Genomic DNA, 16052 nt, shown 5'->3' with positions numbered 1-16052 from the left:
TTTTATTTAAGTCAAAAATTATGTATTTATCAGAACAGTTTGTTTTGCCTTGTATTTCCTCCACTAATGTTATGCACGCAACAAGTTGCAATATATTAACTTTGTGTGTGCTTGGTCATAAAATCAACCACAGCAGCATAAACTTTTTCCTCAGTTTTTAAACGCTTATCCTACAATTTGGCCCCAGACAAGCTAAAACCACTTACATTAATAGCTAACATTACACCAGCTACCAAGCAATCCATCCAACTCCATCCCAATGAGAGCAATTAGCTGTCATAATATCATCACACTCTTTAACACCCATGTGCACTCCGGTAAGGGGAGAAGACAGGAGAGGAAAACAGGACTCTGCCACCTACTGGAGATCCTACTGAAGTCACCAGGAGAGAGAGAAGGCAGGATAAGAAGCCTGAAGCTTCTAACTGAACATATCTTACCTTTAGCAGTATTTATCCAACTGTCAACTGTGAGTACATTTCATTCTATACATACATAAAAAATATAAAGAACAATGTGCTGTTAATCAGACCTACTTTAAGTAATAACAATAAAACCAGGTTCACTAACTTGTGCAACCCACTTAACAAAGAATTAGAGGAAAGGCATGAGGCGAGATTAACACCTCACTTTGTTAATTATCATGACAATAAACACAGAGCTGAATAACAGAGCTCTAAAACACAGCTCATATCAACAGCTATAAACCCTTGGCCAAGGATGAAGGAATGTTCATGGGACGCATTCCAGTCCACAAACACACTGGTAAAATAAACAGAGCGCCTGCATAACAAGCCACTGCTCTCATCTGCTAATAACTAACAATGAGCCCTACTAAGCTGGCCTGACCTATATAAATTATTGACTGGGACACCTCAAGTGTCAAAAGTGACAATTCCAATACATTTCATAGTGAATAATTAAGTGGAAGAAAAGGACGCCTTTATTTCTATCTGACACCATCAAGACGGCTCACACACAAAAAGACAGTGACGTGCAGGCACGTTGCTTACAACTGCATGCACGCACTCGACACACACACATGCACAAAGTGGTTTAGGCTATGGCCACACTCTTCTCCCCCGGCACTCTCCCTGGGGTGGTATGTCGGCGTATTCTCAATAAAACACCTTCTTAGCAGTAATAGGCCACTGTTCTCATTTCAACGCTCCCAAAGGCCTCATGATAAATTTAGCAGACGCACAGTTCAAGCTTCTCCTCTCACACACTGTCTTTCTAATCCATTGCCTCTGTGCCTGTGCCATGTAAAATAATTACACATATGTGTCGATGTGATACACACGCTATATAGATTTTTTTTTTCTTGCCCTGAGAACAGAGAAACATCAATATCCTTGAGCCTTGAACCGGCGTCCCCTGTGATAGTTTACAGAGAGTACTGAGCGATTGTGTTCATGACAGAGTGGATGACATTATAAAATACTCCCATTTCCTGCTTGAGTTAGAGTGAAAGTATGAGTTAATGTCTGGTCTGGCCTGGGCTCTGCTCAGCTCGGCTCTGGCTAAAGATAACGACTCGGCTCCAATTACAAAGCCTTCCCAAAACACTAACACAACCAGTGGATAAGCCGCGCCGGCATGCCAACCAGTGTCTTACTGCTACTACGCAAAGAGAAGAGAGAGAAGTGGAGAGGAAGTGCAGGAAAATACAAAACTACAGTCATTCCTTTTCTTGAAAGGCTCTGGTGACCTGGACCATTGTCATGAGAAAACAAACACGGTCTGTTTCCCTGCGTGGGTGTAAAGTAAATCATTGTTTACTGATGGTGGGAGTCAGCAGGGCAGGTGTGGGACCTATATAAATAACAGCTGCTCTATATAATATTGCCAAGGCAACAAAAATACCTTTTAGATCCACAACGGTACCATAATATGTGATCTTTCTATTATTTCTCTCAATTTTTTTCCCCAGTGTCCCCTCTCAAAGTCAAAAGAGAAGCAAATCATTTCATCACCGAAATAAATCAACCAACTTATCAACTACTTTTTTCCCCCCAAACTACAGTAAAACTTCGCACAGTTCAGAGAGATCTTACATCTGAGTTTGGTGACCCACTCACTTGCACTGACAGCACACAGAAAAACCACAGTACAGAAACCTTTTTGAAGAGGTGGAATAGTTCCTCTGTTTTTCTATTCTGAAGTCAAGTATTACAAAACCAAAGGTGATTTGCTCTTTTCCATTCAGGGCGCATTTTTAACTGCTCACTGCATCAAAGTTTAACACACTGGCTTTTGTTTTACTTGACTGATAATGTCATTCAAACTGCATATATTTTATATTTAGTGTTTTTTTGTACCCTTGTTTGTAACTCAAGTGTAAGTGTTTAATTATTTTAATAGTTGTATTTATTGTTAGTGTTGTGTTTTTAAAAAGCCCTGTTTAAAGGTGGTGTATTTCCATTGTAGCAACATGACAGAGAACTCTTTTAACATTTGCAACCCACCAATACTCCCTCTGATACTTGGAATAAGTCATATTTAGAGTGAATGAGGTTATCACCCGAAGCAGAATGGAGTTACAGTAAGTCACGCCTGAGTCACCGTGTTCCTCCTGGTCTATTATATATGGGTTTGGTTATTTACTTTTAATTTCAGTATTCAGGAACACATTGTTTAGTCAGCACATGCGAACTCTGTAGTTGCAAAATATTTCCTGAGGTGATATGCCAGCCGTTGTATAACGGAGTTCAGCGTGAACCGTCTAGTGTGGTTTTTCACTTAGTCAAAACAAGAGTACTTTTGGGTTTGAGCAACATAAGGAGGTGGGGGAATTTCTGCCTTGTCTTGTTTGGCGATTGATTCATCTTTGATTTAAATCAGAAACCATATTAATATACAGAAAACTGTATTTTCATAAGCAACAACAATGGCTCTGTGAGGGTTGTGGAGATAAAAATAACCTGACCACTAAACCTGAGGCCATGAAAAGTTTGTGTGTTATTTTAATTAGATGATATTGTAATTTATAGGCTTGCAATCACGGATATATGAGATTTACTATTAGAATGACATAGTTTCTAGCAGAATACAAGCAAGTTTGTATGTGGGTGGCTCTTGTCATCACTTTTTAAGGAAGACTCTAAATGTAGGACACGCAGTAAGCCTACAGCACCGCTAACCACTATGATTAACTGTTTAGCTAACCTTTTCTGTGGTGTTATTAAGCAGTATTTGTTAGCCTGTCCTGTTTCCAACACTAACCAATAAAACTCCTCAGGAACATTCCCGGGGGTAATAGACATAGATGAGCACTTGAATTTCTTTTAACCAATAAGGCAAAATTAAAATGCAACAGCAAACTAATGCTACTTTTGACTTGAAGCCTTCTGCAGATTGGGCGTAGCTACACGGACGACTCGGTCTGTGCACTGAGACGGTTTACTGTACAATGTCCAACACAAACATAAAATACAGCTCCAAATTATGTCCTCATGTAGCTGAAGGCCCTTCTGTCTCTGGAGCTCTCTCAGGCTGTCTGAGTGAGACAATATCTCTCTTTCCAACTCTTAACAAAAAGTGAAAAAGGAATCAGAGAATCGCCAAAGCTGTCAAAAGTGTGCGACAACACCCAAAGAGAAACTGCATCGTGGTTTGATGCTAACTTGACTGCACCTTGCATAGCTGTGAGTGTTTATTAATGCTATGGTTGACTGTGCATCCATCCATCCTTCCAACCCTCTGCAAAGGGCGTGTGAATCACTCCAAACAACACACGCTTGACATCAAGATATAGTGCCAGAGGATGACACAAAGATACAACAAATTTTAAGGGGAAATGTGTGTGTGTATCTGGGTGGATGACTGAGTGGGGTTGAGGGTTGAGAGGGTTCACTGCTTGAAGGGAAACATCAGGCCTAAAATGAAAAGAGGGTCCTGGAAATAGTAAGTGGCTCCCAGCGCTGTGACTGGAGTCAATTCGACAGTCATCGTCTTGGCTGGGAGAGAGCTCCTAACACAGCAGCCCACCCCCCACCCAAGTCTCTGCTTGGCTGTGTGGAATTGGGACAGATGACTTCATTCTGACAGGATTATCCCAAAACCTGGTTCTAATCTATACAGTACACATAATACATTTTTACAATATGACAAGGAAAACAAGCAGCAAAAGAGACGGCCTGATCCCGGGGTTCCACGCGAGCACCGGTCACGGTGTCGTGTTGATCATTCCTGACAGATTGTATCACCTCAAAGCAACGCAATGAGGTTTCATTACAGCATCACCTTGAGACTTTTTACAAACACAAAAAGATGAACTCCTTCTCAGGATCACACCCATAACTGATAGATTATGGGATTTTTCTGTTGGAGACACCTTGCAGACTGATAGGGGAGCTACTCAAAATGATATTTCCCTAAAATACTGATGGCAACAGCACGTCCTGGACAGCAAAACAATGTCAAGAATACTATTCAGGAAAAAAAACAATGCTCTCAGATGAATAGTTTGACATCTTGGCTGTTTATCACTCTCATGTCTGAACACTATATTTGATACTATAGCTAGCAGCTGGTTAGCTTAGCTTTCCTTCTAAGACTCGAAACAGGGGTAAACAGCTAGCCTGGCTTAGTCCAAAATCGGTTGGTGGATTTACCAAAATCCACCTACCAGCCCCTCTAGAGCACAGTAAATAACACATTATATACATGTGTGTATATTTATATAAGGTATATGATACACTTGAGTGTCACAATATTTTTGTTTTGTGATACTGTATTGATTATCAAAACCACTGTATCAATTTTTGTGTTTAAACCCCCAACCACTGATAGCAGTGATGTAAACTGGGGGCTACGCTGTTGGATGTTACAGGGACTATGATAAATGATCCCACTGCTTTGGTTGCATAAAAAAAAGTGGAACTCTGATTGTATGCATATGGTGGTGTCTTCTTTATACTATAGTTTAGTTTAGTTTTCCTTAAATTACAGGCTAACTGACAGCTACATGTTTACCATACCAACATGAAAGTGATTTTAATCTTCTCATCTACCTCCTGACTGGAAAGTGAATATGCATATTTCAAATTACATGTCAAACTATTCCTTAAGTATAGATACACTTCAGCCCGAACAGTACAAACTGTACACTTCTATCTCTCTATCTCTACACTTCTGTTGGGTGGTATGTGGTTATGTCCACATACTCTGTGAATTGTGTCTTGCACAACCGGCAGAGATTTGAACTTTAATAGACTGGCTAATCTTGGCAAGCTTAAAGCAGTCTTTAAGTGAATCAATTAGAAATTGGCAATGCTTTGATTTGGTTCAGCATTTTGAGAGAGTGCCACCACTCCCCCTGACTTTCTATGTTCAGCACTTCTTTTCTTGTGCTGTTTTTCTTCCTGTCAGTGTTATTTTCTCATCTAAAATTCTTCCAATATATTTTGGAATATACAAATCCTGTCGCCTTGGCCAGGTCTCCCTTGCATAAAGTAAATCTTTATCTCACAGCAACTAACCCAGAACATTAATCCAGCCTTGTGCTCACCGTCACCTCGCCGGTGGGCTACCACTGCCGTGCCACTTTGGGCCACTGGCCGACTGGGCTGCGGGAACACCTCGCAAATGCTGCCTCAGATCGCCCCGCAGCACTGGCTGAGCTCCAGCTGACAGGCTTCGGCCTAGTGCTCTAATGACTTACAGATTGGAGCGCTGTGGTATACATGTGTCAGGACAATGCCACGGGCCTACTGCAAAAACAGTAGGAGAGGGAGAGAAAGAGAGCCGGCGGCTTCTCCCCGTCCTGTCAGACAGAGGCTTGGCCCCTGGATTGTGTCACATCACGCTTCCCCCCAACAGACCGCAAATGAAGGATGTGAAGAGCAAACGTGGGGAGGAGGGGCGATGGAGGGGGAGCTCTACAACTTAAAAGGCTTTCATCCTGTAAACTGAAAAGACATTATCTTTTGACCTGGAGATGCCCTCTATGAGGCTGTACACTATGGTGTGAAAACACAGGGAGAGAGCAGGGGAAAAAGAAAAGAAGAAGAAATGAAAAAGGAAAGGAGAAGTAAGAAGTGTGGATTGTGGCTTCAACTGGTAATAGTATAGATAAGAAAATTGTCTGCTGGCATGGTTTTGAAACATTATCAGTAGTTTCTCTGTGTCTGAAGAATAACAAGTGATGCACCTTTGACATCATGAAAATGTTCAATGCAAAATTTATCAGAAAATTCTGAATAGTGTTTCTGATTTAAAAACAAAAAGGCCATAACGTAACTACAATAAATATGAAACAAACAATGAAAGCCAAGGGCTAGAGATGTTCGCTGAGCTTCAAATTCTTTAAGATGAAACAAGAAAGCTCTCAACAGTCAGTAATGTCACGTTATCATTTTTCTTTATTCTTCTCTATAAGAACCTCTGCTCTTAATCGCAAGTAAAAACTGCCTTAAACTGAAGCTGCATGTGTTAAGCATATCTTTACTTTCCTACATTATCCACCTGCCTCTCCTCAAACTGACTATTCATGTATTCTCATTACACTCAGACGCAGACGTACTACAGGCAGAAACCAGTCAATGTCATTCAAGCAGCGTCCACACAGGGAACTTCAGCTGGCTGCTGGCCATTCCTCACACTGTACCAGTGACATGAATAATGAAGGCCATTCTCAGGCACATTCCTAGATGGGGAAACAAGCATAATCTGGGCATTACACTGATAGCAAAGACACCATGTTGACACAACATCTTCGGCCCAGCTGAATGCCACATAATCCCCTGTAGGAGGTGGATGCCTACCTAGGATCTCTTGCAATGAGGTGTAGTTAACCAGCCTGGCTCGTGAGCAACGCCACAAACGAGCTTCAATTTCCCCCCTCCTCCCACCTTGGTGCTGGTGGACTATCAGCGAGGGTCCGACAGTGTTGTTCCTAATTACCTATTTCTCCACTCCTGATCCTGCGGCTGGCATAATTAGTTACCTGGGGCTGCAATCCAATTTGAAGTGATGACAAGAAAGTGATCCATGAAAAAGTAATAAGTTAAATCCAATTTCAGCCTGCCTCTAATTAAATGCACATGGAACTAATGAGTCAAACCCTACCATTTCACTGATAATGGTAATTAGCGGGGTGGGAGTTGCCGGCTCTCGTTGTCGTGCCACTGTAGGTGTGAAGCGCAAAAGGTAAAAGCTGCATGAATTCTTTTAATCACACGTGTCACTCTGTCAATGTAATTTACTGGCTTTTTGACCAGTCAAGTATGTTTAGCTGCTTTCCTGCCTGCGTAGCAGCTGTTTGTATATCTCATTTGATTAAAGCGCCTCTAGGCTGCCGAGTATACAGCGGAGGCATCTTCATCCAGAGGCAGGGGTGGGCGGTGTAGGGGTGAGGGTGTGTGTGTGTGGGGGGGCACCCCTGTTGGAGCTATAAAACCAAAGAGCCATTTAATGCTGATCAAGGATTCTGAGGCTTGTTTGACTCATATCCCCCCCCCCTTACTACTCTATGCAGGTCATTTTTTTTTCTCAGATATTCTGTATATATTGTGCTTCATTATTTTTGACTTGAGTAAGAATGAATTGGAAAGTGAGTCACATCTCCAAATGAGTAAAAGTCTCTCTGCACATCTCCTTTTGCCTAATGGGAAGACCGCTGAGATGAATGGAGCCGCGTCCGCAGATCAGGTGCTTTTATGGGGTGTCAGCTTACTACACAGCCCAATAATTGTTGGATCATGTCTTTTGATGACCCAGTCCAGCTCAACAGAGAATCATTATCCAGGCCGTGTGATGGAGATAGTGAATGTTGTGTGTGAAGGGGGCTCCTCTGAGCACGGGTTTGTTCTTAAAAGAGGAAGTGAGATGAGACTCAGACCGTTACCCTCTGGTGTTTCACAAAATGTGTTTGAGTGAGAGAGAGAGAGAGAGAGAGAGAGAGAGAGAGAGAGAGAGAGAGAGAGAGACACAATGTGAGAAAAAACAAGAGAAATCTCACCACCAGAAAACCATGAGAAGAAGAAAAACAAATGTAATACATCCTCACACAGAACGGCACACTGATGTTTATCTGATGTTTATGTATGAATGCTTGGCTTTAAGCTGTGTGTGTGTGTGTGTGTGTGTGTGTGTGTGTGTGTGTGGGGGGGGGGGTGTTTAATTAGCAGAATATGTAATTCAGAGATAAACAAACACTTGTCTGGACCTGTGGCTTTTTCATAATGGCAGTTTCAACCCTGCAAAATGTAACATACAACATTAGAGAGCAGGCAATTTACAGTGTTAGTTAGATACTACAGCAAGCCTGCGCTCTCTTCACAAGAACCGGGCAGGAGAGGGGAGGGGAGGGGGAAGCAGGGGGGAAAGGGCCCGACTCTCTTTTCAATAGCTGAGTGACAGCTTGGCCAAGCTCTCTGTATACATTAATAAATTAGAATTTTAATTTTGTCTTTGTCTGCAGGAGATGGTCTAGTACTTCACTATGTACCAACAACTGGCTGTACGCTGGAATCTGCCGTTGTGGTCCCCTCTGTTGACCTCTGCAGCACAATTCCCTGCCAGGCTGGGGAAACTGTTTAGTTTGATCCTTTCAACTTATTTGAATCCTGACAAATATGCACACAACTGAAAGGTCATCACAGTCATATTTCATCCGCTGGAGCTATTCCGAAGACATCTGCACAACAAAGAGGCTTTTTCTCAACCTGACATTAGACCTAGCTGCTACAATAGCTCATTAAAAAGGGCCCCCAATGGGATAGTAAGGGTATTAAATATTATATATATACACACATAGAGAACAGGGCCTCCGTATTAATTACCAAATATGCCCTGAAGTCGTTTGCAATTTCACACTGACACAAACAACCGCTCCTTGTTCAAACAAAGATATACATCTCTGAGGCAGCTGATCTGAAATTAACGTAAATATTGCATCAGATATGCAGCGTTGTTCATATTAAAAGCAGAACAAGATGAAAAATAAAAAAGATGTTTTTTTCATTTGCACCACAAAGGCTGTCCAAATAACTGTCCCACCGCCTCTTTACCTCTCCCCACCCTCACACTTTCCCACCCCTCGCTTTTTTCCCCCACCTGCATCATCCACCCCTGCTTGTGGGCTGCTCTATAGCACCTCCTGCTGCTGGTGGTAGGGACCTGCCTCCTCTTTCATTTCTGCTGTGTGTGTGGGTGTGTGTGTGTGTGTGTGTGTGTGTGTGTGTGTGGAACAGTGATGAAAAGAGGGAAAGCATGGAGTTTCCTCTGCCTGACCCGACTCACTTCTCTGTGGGAGGAATGAAGCTCCTCTCATTTCCCCCTTTTCTTCTACCTCATTTCCACACTTTTCCAGATTTTACCCAAGGCCACGCACCTCCTGAACTAAGTGCAGTCGATAGAAAAAGGCCTTTCTACTACAGAGGTCAGGATCAGCCACACATGCCGACATGTGCTGCTGCCCTGGAATCATTCTGGCGCTACTGGGTGAGCTCATGTGATCTAAACTGGCCACACAGAGGCTTTTCTAACATTCTGGCTTATATATGTTCTCAACAGTGCCCAATTCTACACACTGCTGCTTCTAATATTCTATGTCAAGACACATGGTTTATTGTGTGTGTGTGTGTGTGTGTGTGTGTGTGTGTGTGTGTGTGTGTGTGTGTGTGTGTGTGTGTGTGTGCTGCTAAATGACACATAATGCGTGAGCACACATAACTGCAAATGTTGCACTGCCAATATTAATTTCCTGTTTGTGAACTTAGTCTAGCGCTGTTTCTCGCACACTATGTTCTAGAGAGAGTTGCATAAGTTCACTTCTTTTTTTTTATTGGAACAACCGCAAAGTCAAATAACTGAGCCATCAGATAATCATGAGTTAATAAATAAGAAAGAGTCTGAGAATGACAACATATTCACGGTACCTGTAGGCTTTGCTGCTTGTCGTTGGCTTTGGGGGATTTGCGTCCGGTGTTATGTTGAGACTGCAGTTGCTGCGACTGGGGCTGCTGTTGTTGATGCTGCTGCTGGAGGAGTATCTGCCGAGCCACTTGGAGAGCCTAATAGAGAGAAATACGTATAAAGATTAAAAAAAAATTGAAATGCTAGAAGTAGATATGTTAAAAGCCTCTTGAGAACCCTTTGATGCCTATTATCGGAGCAGCTGTATCCCCTTACAATAATATTCCCTTGGCCTTCTGATAGATAACAAACAAACACTACAGACCATCTTTTCATACTCTCCAATTCAGAGTCATAAATCTAAGGCTGGCATAAACAAGCCTTCCACAAACACACAGGGAACAATGATCAGATGTCAAAACATATTCACAGACAGGGAGAAGAGCAAAAAAAAATAAAAAAATCAACTGCAGCCATCCAGAAGAAATATTTATCTGTTGATAAGTTTACAGCAAACACAAATTGTCACAAAGACACTAATCAGTGCTTTTGATCCTCCTTTAGCTCAGTCAAACTCCCCAAATAAAAGGCTTTATGGCTGCCTCAAATATCTGTTAAAGGACACGGCCTTCTCAGTGGAAAACAAAATACAGTGCAGTCACATGTTTATTGCTCCAGCTACTCCCTTTTCCCTTACGATAAATAATCAAACATGCCATCCAGAGCAAACAAAGCTGGAGAGAGCTGGGGGAAAAAAACACAGTGGTCTTGAAAACGGTCAGTGATACCAAGAAAAGCAAGCGTTGTGTTCCCACAGTGAGCTGGCCAGCCTCACACCTCCACCAGTAAACCATCTGGGTAAATAACTGGGCTCATTCTTTCCATGTTCCTCAGACGATTGCTCCCACAATTAAACAAACAGTCGGGGCCACATCCAAGCTCATCTCACAGACGGACAATCTATAAGTCCTCCAGTCGATTATTTTAGAAGTTCAGAAATTGTGCAAGTAAATGGTGGGATGTTTAACAAGAAGATAGTGAGAGAGAGCAAGAAAAAGGAAAAAAGTTAGAGCGACGTGTGAACGAGTGAGTGAAACCTGTGAAAAGACTGTGTGAAAGTAAGATATCTGCAGGGAAAGGGCAAATAGAAAGCTCTGTGGACGGATGAAAGGATAGAGAGAACTATAAGAACTGGTCTTAATGCCAGTAAAGTCTGACAATACTTTAAGACAGAAAGGGTAGAGACAGTTAGGGGGTTGGAGCAAACAGCTGTGTGATGGTCTGCATGTGGGTGTATGTGTTGACCTTCCCAAACACACGGCTGTCGGATGACATCATGAGGCATAAATATGACCGCAGGCTACAAAGAGGCCACACTCCTGGCATCTCACCAAGCTTAACTTTAAAGTACATAAATTCTCCTTCTCTCTGTCCGTCTCTGTCTTTCTCCGAGCTCTCGTGAAAAGATAAATGACGGTAGAGCAACATATCTCATTCTGCATGCCTAATTGTCCTCTGCTTTGAAATTTCTGGAGGGGGAACCCCCCGCAAGCAAGTGTACTCATAAAGAAAGTGTATAAATTGAAACTAAGAACTACGTGAGCAAGATTGACTCCCACACTCCGCATAGCAATATTTACATTTTAAGCTTTTAGCTTTTTCTCCAGAGAAACTTATAATCTGAAAAAATCGGAAACAAAAACACGACGTGAACTGAGGTGACAAAAGTGAGGGGATCGGAAAAATACTAACACGAGGAAATATTGTCTCGCAGTCGTACGGAGTGTGGTGATATTCTTTCATCACATTATAAAGCCGTTTAATTGTTAAAGACAGACCAATATTTTAAAATGGTAAAAACTGTTAATAAAAGTCCTTGACATCTGAAAAGGCCTTTTGTTTCAATAAATTATTTGAAAGAGTAGTTTTTTAAATTTTTATTATTGGAGAAAAAAAATCACCTTGATTTCCACTCACAAAAAAATAATATATTTAAAAACAAGATATTTCAGTATGAAGCCAAATATCAAAGTTGTCAGTTATCAGCTTTTACAACAATATCATGTTGTATATAATCATTTATTGTATATAACAGTAATATAATTTGAGTGATGTTGAATGATTATTTTGTATTAGAAGCTCTGGTCAAGTTGTTAACTATCATACCATCATAAATTTTAAATGACTAAGACAGTGAAACACCGATAATTCATAAGGAAATTCAAAAAAAAAAAAAAAAGCTGTAACGAAATCATTCACAACGCCCCGAGGCGTGGTATTACGGGCACATCGAAGAGTAAACAAAGTTTGCTGTTTTCTTTTCCGCTGTAACTGATGACACATGCAGTGAAATGTGTGTGTGTGTCTGGGTTTACAACCGAGGGTGTTGGAACAAAGAGAGTTGAGTCAACAGTAATGGATCAAGAGATACATTTCTGGGAAGTCTTCATTCACTGTCATGTTCATATAAAAAAAAGAAGAAGAAGCAGATTGCAAACTGCTAAATGATCAGTTAACACGCATAGATAAAGAAATTGTGATCCTGTGATAATAATGTGTTAGGAGGGCTGTACATTAATACTTGCTATTATGACTGTGTTGGAATATTAACACACGTTAACCAATGTGAGTATTAATCATGCAATACAAACAGTTAAGTCTGACAGCTACAAATTCAAATACATTTTTCTTTACCAGTATTTTCTTTGTATACATCTTTTGGCAACTGGACAGCTGCGTAGAATAGTTATGACCGAATTAAAGTAATGCCTGATGTGTTCAGCTTAAAGTGGAGGAGCCACCTGACAATTTAAACAATGATGGCATTTTGTTACATTGCATGGAAATGGAAAATGAGCCTCCTAATATTCAGCTTCAACAAATTATACTTCCAATTAAAGCAAGGGCAATAATTATGCAATCATGCACTTGGAAACATAGTCAGTGATCATCTTGACACAGGCAAATTAACTGTAATCACATTGCTGCCTGACAGCACATGGCTGGACTCAAACATACAAGACGAGTAAACGCTGTTGTTTGGTATAGAAAATAATGAGAGAAAAAAGGCGAGCGGGCTGAGAACCTACGATGTGAGCTCTGCTCCATGTTTAGGAATGTTGCCGTCATGTTTGTATTTTAAAAAGGCCACTGGAGCTGGCATGCCTTTGAGAGGCCTAAAGCTGGGCTAAAATATCCTATTGTGAACTGTCACTGCGATGTTTACACAGCAACCACTCCTCTATTTCAGAGCTCTCCCTCTCCTCCTCCTCCTCCTCCTCCTCCTCTGGAATTTATCTTCTTTTGATCTTCCATTCAGAGGTACTGGACGCTTGATAGACATGCAAGCGTAAAAGCTGCTCCGGGCAAATGTGATAAACTGGAAACTGTTGACAGGCACAAGGCATCTGAAGCACAGAGAAATGAGAGAAACAACAGCTCTCTAGGTGCTATAATAAAACTAAAAACTAAAAATGATGCAACTGGACAGAATCATACTTTTATATTGTATATTTCTATACTGTATACTTTTGTGTCAAATTTAAAAATGACAAAAAAAAAACAAGCAGGATCTGTGATATGCTGTGTGTTGATAGATTTGTGTAGTTACATCATCATCTTGTGTCTACAAGACTACCGTAGCCTTATTATAATCACAAACTGTGGTTGTTTGGGAGGCAAGCTTGTTACTGGAATAAAAACTCAACTGCAGAGATAGACACCTACATCCACACACCAAACATGCAGTCACTGTTTGTGGGTCCACATGTGCACAGATGCACACACACACACACACACCACAGAGGGAGTGAACCCTCCAGGTGCTTTTGATTAGAAAACACCCTCTAGCACATGACAACGGTTTTTATCAGCAACAAAGCTGGCACAATTTGGTATCCTTGTCATTTGCAGTCCTCTTTTATATTCCCCATTTTCAAATGTGTTCAAAGTTCACACCCTCTCCCCCGTGTTAACGCAACTTCCTCAATAAACAACAGGCGTTTTATCTGCATCTACTTTCACACCATATTAGTGAATAGAGGCAGGAGCGTCTCTTATGTCCCTGGGCTATCATGCTGTGATAAGGGAACTGCTAAGTACTGGATGTCTTTATGTGCAGTCTGCACATGTGGATTATTTACAGGCTTTGGGGTTTCCTGCTGCTAAAGCCAGCTCTGGGTGTCTTACAAATCCCAGCTCAGAGCATTGCCACACAGTCAAGTCGGCTCTCTGCTGAATCCCTCACTGCACCTCTTTGCCACTATGACAAAAAACGACATATTTCAGATATGTCTCTTTTTCCCCTATCATTTTATGAAATTTTACTGACCCACAGTAACAATCAAAAACAGTGCCAACTATAAAGGAAAGGGATCCAGGAGGATTTGCCTCAAGTGTGATGGACACACACCACTCACATCACATTTTCTAAATGACAGACAAATAGAAAGGGAATGTGATAAAAGGTCCAGAGAAAATAGAGCTGATGTGTGTAAATGTTCAGAAGGGAATCATTCAGGGTGTCTCCGTCGGGAGTCGGACAGTGAGAAACGGGCCAGCGTTGTTTGTTCAGGCCCATTGACAGAGAGACCTCTGTAGTTCTATAAACGTCCGGCTCCTCTTGCCACAGCTGGCGAGGACCTTGAACGTGAAATGGTTTCAAGCAGATTGCTCCTAATTGCTAGAAGATGTGCAAGCAGGTGTAACCGGATCCCTGCGGCCACTCAGAGAAAAGGAGAAGGAACGAGATGTGCATCTGTTTTCTGCACTTGTGCGAGTGTGCTTCAGTGTATTTACTCTAGCGGGCCACGTTTTTGCCAAGCTTTAATAGTCAGGTGAGTGTGGCTCAGAGACAGCCAGCAACAACACGACTAATAGGTTAGCTCTTAATGTAGTCCGGCTCAGAAGACACCGGGCCCTCTGGTCTCACTCTGAAGCCTCTGTGGGCTTCGACGCCAGCAGCCTAAATGTCAAGGTTATCTGCTCGACTTTCTGACTGATCGCACGTCTCGTCTCTCACCTGACATTTGTCGCTTCTGCTGTTTCCTTTTCAAAGAAAAGACCCTCTGCTCCTCAGTGGTAGCCTAACCAAGCCAAGGGGCCTGGCTCTTCTCTCACCAGCTCCTCCACATAAGTTGCTCATAAGCTAATGTGATGTCCTTCCACAGGCAGCCCAAGAAAGCAAAGTTATCCAATCATTGCCTAAAGTGTATGGGCCATTGTAGCCAGTGGTTCTATATTCACACTATGACAGATATGGTGTTAGAGCGGTGTTGACTATGAATTGAATTGGAATTACTTGTCATTTTAATTGAAATGCATATACTTTTTTTTTTTTGGCGGGGGTTGATTTTCAAACACGTAAGCGGATAAGCAGTGAGGATCATGTCTATTTATATTAATTGCATTTTTTTTCCCAGTTCTCTTTTCCTCAGTAATACAGACGTTTATCTGCAATGCAAAGCAGGGAAAGTCTGCTTTCCCAGTAAGTATATAATTAATGCCATTTCCAAAAAGCCACTCCACATGGAAAACAGGCCCCGATGCTCAAACCTTGCGCATTACAGGGCCCTCGCAACAACACTCTCCAGTCTGTGTTTAGATTTCCAAACTAATTCATGTAGAATACATAAATAAATCAACGTTTTATACCCACTTCAAACCATTAGATTCCCTTCCTTCGCTGCACTTTTCAACTAATCTATTAATATTTATGACAACACTAAACATTTCAAATATCCACGTTTAAACAATAAGAGAGTGCGTGCACTTACATAAGACAAAATCTGACTTCAATAAAAACCCCATTTTGTTTGTCCAACACACCTCCCCCTGTAACCCCCCCTCTCCCCGTAACAGGTAATGCAGTGCCCTGACAAATGTTTTCTGGAGAAAAAAATGACTGTAAGAAAAACAAGACGAAAGCAAAGTTATTAACTGTGAGTGCAGATAGAGGAGAGGGGGCTGTGAAGCAAGACTGATGATGGAGGGAGTGGAGTGAAAAGAGAGGGGGGGCAGACAGATGGAGGAAGTGAATAAGAGTGTGAAACAGAGAAGAGAGAGGTAAAAGGGAGATGAAAAGAGAAGGGAAAAGAGGAGACTGTAGCGGAGAGGAGGCGGAGGTTGCAGGAGGTGCAGAGGGGAGGGTAAACAGTGCCCCGACCAGGCGGTTCGGGCGCTCGGAGCCTGGT

General features: G+C 41.9%; 1 protein-coding gene across 9 annotated transcripts in view; it reads right to left on the bottom strand.

Annotated features, from left to right (window-relative positions):
• The window catches only part of foxp1b (forkhead box P1b), a 145262-nt gene that overhangs the window by 41418 nt on the left and 87792 nt on the right, over positions 1-16052 (bottom strand). For all 9 annotated transcript variants that reach the window (XM_051414121.1, XM_051414124.1, XM_051414122.1 and 6 more), the window contains one exon: positions 9885-10019. In XM_051414121.1, the coding sequence (XP_051270081.1) occupies positions 9885-10019 (135 nt within the window). The remainder of the gene's footprint in view (positions 1-9884; positions 10020-16052) is intronic.

This window comes from Dicentrarchus labrax, unplaced genomic scaffold (genome assembly GCF_905237075.1).
Source record: "Dicentrarchus labrax unplaced genomic scaffold, dlabrax2021, whole genome shotgun sequence".
NCBI lineage: Eukaryota > Metazoa > Chordata > Actinopteri > Moronidae > Dicentrarchus > Dicentrarchus labrax.
Note: the sequence above shows the minus strand (reverse complement) of the source record. Positions and strands in the feature narration are given on the sequence as shown.